This window comes from Eubalaena glacialis, chromosome 16 (genome assembly GCF_028564815.1).
Source record: "Eubalaena glacialis isolate mEubGla1 chromosome 16, mEubGla1.1.hap2.+ XY, whole genome shotgun sequence".
Classification (NCBI taxonomy): domain Eukaryota; kingdom Metazoa; phylum Chordata; class Mammalia; order Artiodactyla; family Balaenidae; genus Eubalaena; species Eubalaena glacialis.
In genome coordinates, this window is record NC_083731.1 from 81,726,838 (window position 1) to 81,736,259 (window position 9,422).

Consider the following 9,422-nt stretch of genomic DNA (forward strand, 5'->3'; position numbering starts at 1 on the left):
CAAATTTTAAGGGCCACTTAGGAAATTCAGATGGCTTAGGAGTTAGCAGATAATCATGAAGATTTATTTCCCTAGCTGTGAGGTCTTCCACAGATCAATCTCATTTGAAATCCAACAGGGAGGGGCAAGGGACAAGCATGGCCCCTTGTTGAGGGGGATGGTGGGCATCTGAAATACAGAGTGGCAACGTCTGAAAGCCAGAGATTAAGAGATGAAGTATGAGAAGGGCTGTGTCCCAGGGGCATTTTATAGTGTACTGCCAGTGGCCAGGAAGAGGAAAAGAAGCTGAAGTCTACAGGCGTGCAGGTCCTCTGAGATGCAGAACATTTCTGGTGGAAAAGAAGGGCTTGGCCCAAGCTACAGAGCTTGTAATGCCCCTGGCTTTCCAGCTCCCTGGTCTCTGGGGTCCCCAGTCCACAGGGTCTTCCTGTGGCATCTACTCTCCCCACTATTTCTTTCGCTTTTCTCAGTTTATGGAAGGCTAACCACACAGACAGGTGTGGTGCTTTGCATAGATACAACAGCGATCCCTTCTCTGGGTGTGCAGGTTGCACAACTGCATCTTAGGTTGTTAGTAGAAAAGACAAAACAAGACAACTCCCTCAGCCCCCACCAAATAAAATCAATAAAGACAAAACAACACAAAGAGCCACCACAGGATTTCAGTTGTTGGCTCAATAAAAGTGTCCACTGAATTTCTAGAACAATGTCCCCTGGAGTGATTTTTGTAAAAATAAAAGTCAACCTCTAGAATTTTAAAATAATTTTTACACGTCCAAATGGCTGGGATACTTGGCGAGAGGAAGAAAGCTCAAAGAAAGTTATTAACTCCTCATCTTTGAGCTGAGAGAAGGGTGAGTTCCCGGACTTTCCTTCTGTACCTGAATCTCATCTCCATGCTCTCCAATCACCTCCACCAGCCTCGAGAGAAGGTCCGACAAGGCGTGTGCTGACAGTGGCTGTTTGAGGGCCCGGAATATCTGGAAGGACCGGCCGGCATAGTGTCTGGAAGAGCTGGCGAGCGCTGTCTGCAGAGCAACTTCACTCAGGTGCTGCTCCAGGTGGAAACCTAGGGCACAGGGGTGGGAGCAGGTCAGCCGCTCCTCTGCAAACCTCGGGCACCAGCTATCCGCACGTTTACAACAGGCTAGCTGCACAGCGCTACCTCCTGGTGGTACTTATTTAAAAATTAACCATTTTAGGGCTTCCCTGGTGGTGCAGTGGTTGGGAGTCCACCTGCCAATGCAGGGGACACGGGTTCGAGCCCTGGTCTGGGAGGATCCCACACGCCGCGGAGCAACTGGGCCCGTGAGCCACAACTACTGAGCCTGCGCGTCTGGAGCCTGTGCTCCGCAACAAGAGAGGCCGCGATAGTGAGAGGCCCCCGCACCACGATGAAGAGTGGCCCCCGCTTGCCGCAACTAGAGAAAGCCCTCGCACGGAGGCGAAGACCCAACACAGCCATAAATAAATAAAGAAAGAAAGAAAAAAGAAAAAAAAAAAATTAACCATTTTAAAATGAAACCCAAATCTGAATCAGTCTTAAGGAGGCATAGTGGAGTACAGTCAGAAGCTTTGGAGCAAGGTGGTCCTAGTTTTGAATGGGGGATTTGGGACTCTGGGAAAGAAGCTAATTCTCTGTGAGCCTGCTTCCTTGTCTTTACCTTGTGAATAGTAGCATCTACCTCAGAGGGGTTGTGAAAATCAAACAACTTAAAAAGGGCTTAGTACTGTCTCTGACACATAATATGTGCTCACAAGTGTATTATTATTTATTACGCTGCTATTGTTTGATATTGTTCTTCTGTACTTTTTACATAGAATACTTTCACTCCTGTTTTCATAAGAGAATTTGTTAGAAACAAGTTTTTGGAGGACTTGCGTACGCAGAGGAAAGCGAAGCATAGCCAAGGCCTGGGCCAAAGTCTTTGCTCTTCAGAATAGTCCATAAACATGCAGATATGGAGGTGTAGGCACTGCAAAGAAGGCAGGCATCATTTAAACTTTCGCTTGAATATTTGTTCTTCCACCAGCATGAAGGTAATCTCAGTCCTCAGAAAATCATGTGATCAGACAGAAATGAAAGCAAAAGGGAAAAGTCCATGACTGAATTCTGGGCCACTAAACCCTACACTTGCTGTGCCTCTTTACAGGGAGAAAATCAGGCTACAAGAGTCACAGGACATGATGAAAACATCAACTTGAGCTGTCTCCGTGGTCTAGAGGCTCTGGGGCACATTCGATTGTCTCACGCATGAGGACCAGGAGGGATAATTCAGTGTGATTGTTGTTAGCTGCTGCTTGGCTGTCTCACCCCAGGGACACGTAGACCATATAAGAAAATGTTCCTGCAGAGTCAACAAAGGGTCCTGGAAAATGGACTTAGACACATTCAGGGTAGTAAATATAGGATTAAACCCATATAGGCAGTTCACAACCTATGACTGGATGTTTCAAAATAGTTTTTTACATCTTTATTTTGCTTTTCAAAACATATTTTTCTACTTAAGCCATTTAATATATGGGGGTTAGGTCCCCTGGCAACGAACAAAAGCTTATTTAAATCATACTGCTGGAACTGTACTAGTAGGATTGCAGAATCCTCCCCCGTCCCACCACCACTAAGATGACGTCCTTTGGGAAAAGCTATTTAATGGGTGGCAGAGAAAAGAAAAAGGTTTCCTTTACTCCCTGTTACACACTGAATGTACATTTCCCAGCCTTCCTTGCAATCAGGCGTGACCTCGTGCCTGGGTTCTGGCCAGTGGAATGTAGGAAGAAGCACTGGACGTCACATGCAAAGCTAGCACGTAAACTCTTCCCGAGCAATCCTCCACGCACTCTCTTCCTTCACCTGCCCCATGGACACAGAGGGCTGAGTAGAGACCTCCGAGCCTAGGGGATGACAGGGCCACAGGGCAGAGGGTCCCTGAAGCACCAGGTGGAAGGCTGTCTCCCAAATGTCCACATTGAACTGTTATGTGATCCAGAAATAGCCTCTTGTGTTAGGTCTCTGAGCTTTGGGGGTTATTTGTTATAGCAGCTATGCTACCCTGACTAATACAAGTGTTTCCAGGAACACATTTTATTGTGCTGGATTGGAAACAGGCAGAAAGTAGCGATGTACAAGGAAACTGAGGTGGGTAAAAGTATCTCATGCAAGATGTGAAAAGACATACAATATTCTAAGCAGCCTGAAATACCCTCTGAGAATACGCTATATAAGGTATTCATACGTTTTCTCATTTTTAGTATCTTCATACAATCAAGAGTGTTACACAAATGAAGAGTTCACATGCATCATAAATTTCTTCCTTTAGGCTATTAAGTGACTTTTAAGTGGGGGAAATACCAATAAAAGCAGTCTTAATATTTCAAAGAAATTCCAAAGGGGAAACTCAAAACAAGAAATGGCAATCCTATTCCTAGAACAACTTTCCCATTTCAGTTTAACAGTATTTTTTGTTTTTTAGTAAGTATCCTCTGATAATGGAAAGAGATGTGGCTAATCTGGAATGTTTCAAACTGTGAAATGTGCTAATTATCAGAGCAGCCAGGAGAGGTGGTGAGCCCTATTTACTAAGGCCAGCCTGCTGTGTGAAAAAAGGCAGGGATAGCTGTTGTATCGTGCTGAGGAACCAAATTTAAATTTCACACACATATCAGCCCAGGCCAAGCTGAATCTGAATGGAATGCAGCTAAGGGCTTAAATGTTGTGATGGTACTACTGTCTAAATTAGAATCAGACTGTGTTCAGAATACTGAGTGGTCACTGGCACAGGACTTGCCAGCAAATACTTTTAAAGCCAAAAACATTTTATCACAAAATTCTTTTTAAAAAAAAAAACAGTTTGCAAGGCTGACAGTTTTCACAGTTGAGTCTGACAGTCAGTGACTACGACTTCTTTCTCATGGCCTTCTTTAAATAAAATTAATATAGGCACAGTTTAATTCTAGTAAGGTAAATGAAGCAAGGAGAACAGAGACGTTGGGGAAATTATTTGATAGAGCATAATGCAAGTATCAGTATATGTGACATTAACTATCACTCAGGCACATCTGAAAAAGCTTCAATATCCCCTATGAATATTCCTTTGCTATTGTTTCCGAATGCAGGATTTTACACACACACACACACACACACACACACACACACACACAAATACATACACAGTGTGTGGTTATATGGGGAGAATGAGCTCCATTATAGAAAAATACTGAAGTGGGATTTGGATAAACAGGATGAAGTACCTGATTTGGAATCTCTAAACACGGATACAACATGACGTAGAAAATTAGTGAGTTGTTCAGCACTCCTTGAATTCTGATTTTTGGGTGTGATGTCCTCATGGCACCAAAGTGGACCAAATGCCCTTCAACAAAACACACAAAATGTCAAAAATGTAACTATCATTTTCCATTTTTAAAACCATATACACAGTTCTAACTCCAAAGGTACAACATACATTTTTAAAAATTTTACATATTAATTTGGTGGTAAATTTCAGTCTTCTAAAGCTTAAGAGCATACTCAAAACAGATCTAGCTAATTGATGGAGACACACTTTTTCTTATGTTTTACCCACAAAATTAAAACCTCTCGATTCACCAGGACAGTGTTTATTTAGCACATAGTAGGTGCTATGTAAGTGTCTGTTAAACAAAATGATATAATATGTTAAATAAAATATAGATTTAGACACAGACTCAATTTCTATGTCTTAGAATTTGCAGAGATAATGCTTTTATCAGGATCACATCATTAGGTTGCTAAATACTGTAGCACCAACTTGAAGATACAACCTCTGTTGTCTATTTGGTTTTCTGCAGTAAGAATGGGATGGATCCAGGGGTGAGAATTTCAGAGAACACCCTTCCCAGCACTGAGAGCAGTGAGTGGTGACAATACCTTTCTTCTCCACAAACCAGTCAGGTCTCTGAGGTCCCCAGTATGGAGGCACCACCAGCCCCTCCCTGAGCTTCCTGTACATTAGATTCTATATTGAGTTGAATGCACAGAATACTCTAAACCATTAATTGAAAAAAAGATGCTCTCTTTTCATTTTTTGCATTACTTGATGCATTAGTTGAATAAGGAAAAATCATGTGAGATACTAGATAACAAATATTTATATAGACTAGACTTCCAGGACTTAACTCACTGAGGAAGGTCAGCACGCCCCAGGTCACAGGTAAGCATGCGTTTATACAAATACTGGACCTCAGGGGACTAGAGATTTGGAAGCCTTCCAAGCTAAACTGTTCCTCAGAAGAGCCAGAAGACCTGCAGAAAACAGGATCGCTCACAGTTTTTCTCGATTTTGATTTATTATTAGTTTGATCCCTTTCCTATCACACGTCCTTACTGTTTCTGGTTTCTGAATTCCATTTAGAAATGACTCTTTGGACTACAGGAGCAGACAGCTGTCCTCTCTGCAGCTGCCACTGGGTTGACTGTGGCTAATATCTTTGGTTTCCAGAGTGATGTTCTTTGCCAAGTCTCAACTCCCAGATCCTGGCAGCTGCAATAGATGGTGAAAGTCACGCTCACCTCCAGGAGCTACTTCTCCCGCCTCCGTCTACTGCAGGGTCTTTATGCACAAAATCTCCTTGCCCCTCAACTGTGACAATGCCTACCAGTGTCTGCCTTGTACACAGACTCCAGCAGACACAATTTAGAAGACAGAAGACTTTGCTAGAACTCCAGGCTTGCTTTTCCATCTGTGGTTTTAAAGTGATGTCCCTTTTCCAAAAGACTGACCTGAAAACAGCAGCCTATCTCCTGACCCCTCATTACCTGGTGGTCAGAAACTCAATGAGCTTGTTTGCCTTCTCGTCTGTTTCAGCAGCTGCGTCCACATCTTCAACCTCTTGGGTCATCTGCGGGAGGTTCCCACTGCTGTCTCCCAGACTGATGCTGGAGGAGGTGGAGCTGGAGCTCAGCCCCGAGTCTGGCACCGGGGAGGACTGGTCCTCTCTCAGGAAGTCAAAGGCACCTGGTGGAAGACAAGGTCAAGGTGGAATTTGCAGGCCGGGCACTTAATGAGGTCAGGAGGTGCGCATAAAGAAGTGTGTAGTTATTTAATTGTGGGGGGGAAAAACGCTTCATTTTGGCTATGGCTATGATTAAATAAGACTGACACTCTTTCCCTGCTTACGGATTAGCTGCACTGCTGTGTAAACAAGAGTGCATTTGGTAATAGAGGGCGATCTGCTATTTTCTACTCTGGTGTTTTAATTGATGCTTTCTACAGAAGAAGCGTGTGTGTGTGTCTGCGTGTGCATTCTCACACACGTGCACAGGCTGATGAATAGTTCCGCTACGCATGTGCACCTAACTGTGCTGTTAGTAAATTATTCTTGGGTAATAGACGACTTAAATATGTGAAATGATACCATTTTTGAGGATATCAACACTAACCAGCGATAAGTAGATTATACGTAATGTTTTGAGTAAATGTACCCAGAATTGTGAATACTGTGTGTATATTAATATATTTTAATAAAATATGTCTCAAGGTAGGCAAAATAAATATGGTATAAATAAATACTACAGTTAGCATTCTACATCTCTGGGTAGGTTGTGGGTTTGAAAATGTATACACACGACCATTCCTTTTCTCCTACTTAATAATTATAAAAAGTACATAGTTCTGGTGTGTCTGACAGATATATTAAATTAGGAGTAAGAAGCCCTGGGTGTGAGTATTATCTCTGCCATTTAATGTGTAATCTCAGGGAGTCATGTAACTCCCTGTACCTCAGTTTCCTATTACAATAAGATGAAGACAATAATTTTTATCACATAGGTTTTTAGTATGGATTTGAAAGCAACTATAGTTGAAACTGGGTGTTCAATAAACATTTAACAAATGTTTATAAAAAGAAGATACTTCTCAAAGTTTTTGTACACCTAGGCCATGTGTACTATATAGAGATTCAATCATTTTACCAGGTCTTGCCTACGGTATATTGTGTTTGGTTTGGTTTTGTAAATCCCCACTCTAGACCATTTTATGCCACATCAGTGGTATAGTGAATACAAAACTGATGCATTCAGAGATACACAACTTAACAGAGATTACAATTTTCTCATTCTAAGGCCACGTGCTTAACGGAATACATCCTTACCTTGGGGAGCTAGAACAGCCAGAGTCTTCAGAATCTTTTAATTAAGCATCGTCTATAGTAAAGAGAGTTTTGTGTCTCTGAGAGGCTATTGATGGATTACTTTCAATTAGGTGTAGCTTGGTTCAAAATAAAGAGCTTAAACCGAGGTCAGTAGTCCTTACATTTCAGAGTTAATGACTTCAGATTTGTTTTCCAGAGAAATATGCAACGTCTGTCAGAAGACAAGACAGGGCCCAGGACAAGATTGCATAAAAGGTCCTTCCTTTTCAAGGTAATGAGAGAAGTACGTGGTGACTTATGAAATGCCAGCCCATATCCAGTGCCAATGTGATGTACAAAATAACGAGGTAAAGAAAAGTAGCCCCAGAACTCTGTCAGTTCATCACCATTTTAAGATATTTTAAATGTTCTGGTTCCCAATGAGAACCGCTGGTCAACCCTTTTGGGAAAGTTTTCAGGAGTTGCTTGGACACAACAGGGTCATTTCTTTGACTCAGCTAATGCCTTCTGTCCTCATTTCTAAGAAGAAATTTTTGGTTTCAAGACAGCAATGATTTTTAATAGACTTCCACTAATGGTGCCTTCCAGAAAAAAGTCAGTCATTTAATAGATTCCTTCAAGGGAACTAGAGGGTACACAGTGACACATCTGGCACCTTGGTGACGTCTGCTCTTGAGGTGATGGAGATGGTCACTGGTTACGGGTGTTCTAGATTCATGCTCTTGGTCAATGGACATTTTAATTTTCAATGTACCAATAGGAACATATTTAATGAAAACAGCAATCATCATAATAATTTAAAAAGTATATTTGAAAATATTTACTAATGAAGAAAGATTTTGAGAGGTAAGTTCACATCAAGTGAAATGGTGCATATTTATAGTCTTGTCATTTACCACTTAGAAAGCTGGGGGGCGGGTAATAGCACCCGAGAAGTTAATTTGGGCTCCAGTGACACCTCAAGTTATCCTCATACTTGTGACTCTGTCTCAGGTTCCCTGCCACTCCTTCTTTTGTTACCTGTGTAGAGATACTCGGGTTGATAAGCTGGCTGCACTGTTAGAGTCTTGGCTTCACCCATCTCTCGAGTCTGCAGGAGCACGGAAGCAATTGCATGGAAATTGCTGTTGCAAGAGAGGGCGATCAAGAGGTGAAGAAGCAATTTTTTGCTATGTTCAAAGACTTCAGGCCGGTAATGGTCCAAACCTGGAAGAAAACGGTGGAATCTCTTAGTATAAACAAATCTTCAGCTCGTTTAGATTCCAGGGATAGTAAAGATTCCAAGATACCCAGGAGGAACATGTTAAAAGAATGTTTAGTTTTCTTTGTTATTGTTTGTGTTACCAACGTAAAGAAGTTGGGTTTAGGCAAAATAAAATGTTTTATTCCTTAAATCAAATGTTCTCATAAAGCACTGATAGACGGACTTTTCTCGACCTCTGCTCAGCATTCCTCTTTCCTGAGATGTTCTCTCCCCTGGATCTCCCTGTTACTGAAAGATTCTAATTTTCTCTCTCTCTCTCTCTAACTGAACTTTTGAGTCTCCCTGCCTGGCTGGTTCCTCTTCCCATTTTTTTGCTCTACAACTTGAGCATTTTAAAATCTCAGTCCTTGGCCCACCATGCACTATATTCTCTCTGTGCATCGACTGTGTCTCATGGCTTTAAATTTATCACGTCGAACCAAAGACCCACAAAGACGCCCAACTTGTTTTGGATATCTTTATAGAAATAGCACTGGCAAGGTACCACTCTATATTGTAGTGATAGTACAATTTTAAACAATGACAGATCAACTAGAATTTTAGAGATGTCACAGAAAGACAGTGAAAAACGGAAGAGACTAGATATTTTGGAAATGAGGAAAAGCAGGATGTCCATGTAAAAGGAAAGTTCTATGGGTGACTTCTGTAGGTCTTTGACCCTGTTGGCTAGAATTCCTCTTGGTTCCAGTCTTACCTAAGAAGACAGCATGGAGTAGCAATGGGAGATGAAGAGCCCAATCTTCTCTTACACTGTGATCCACCACCATCTCAGTCATAAAAATGACAGCAATATTGCACCTAATCAATGAAATGATGAAATTAATGCAACTTCTGAAGAGGATGAAAATATACTGATAGATCATTAGGTCACAATTACATCCAACTTGTAAACCTTGTTGAAGAATTATGTAAGGCCCTTAGTCCAGGGAAATGAAGTTTAACTTCTGACACAGCACAGAGCTCTAGGAGGAGAAGAAACTTCAGTTGAGCTAATTCACATAATGGGGATTCTACTAGTTACTAGGCA

At 41.8% G+C, this 9,422-nt stretch overlaps 1 protein-coding gene across 4 annotated transcripts in view; it reads right to left on the minus strand.

Moving 5' to 3' along the window:
- FRY (FRY microtubule binding protein) overlaps window positions 1–9,422 on the minus strand; it is a 327,509-nt gene that overhangs the window by 54,840 nt on the left and 263,247 nt on the right. For all 4 annotated transcript variants that reach the window (XM_061171162.1, XM_061171164.1, XM_061171163.1 and 1 more), the window contains 5 exons: window positions 9,090–9,193; window positions 8,152–8,337; window positions 5,798–5,996; window positions 4,252–4,373; window positions 882–1,069 (listed from right to left, as the gene is read on the minus strand). In XM_061171162.1, coding sequence (XP_061027145.1) covers window positions 882–1,069; window positions 4,252–4,373; window positions 5,798–5,996; window positions 8,152–8,337; window positions 9,090–9,193 — 799 coding nt within the window. The remainder of the gene's footprint in view (window positions 1–881; window positions 1,070–4,251; window positions 4,374–5,797; window positions 5,997–8,151; window positions 8,338–9,089; window positions 9,194–9,422) is intronic.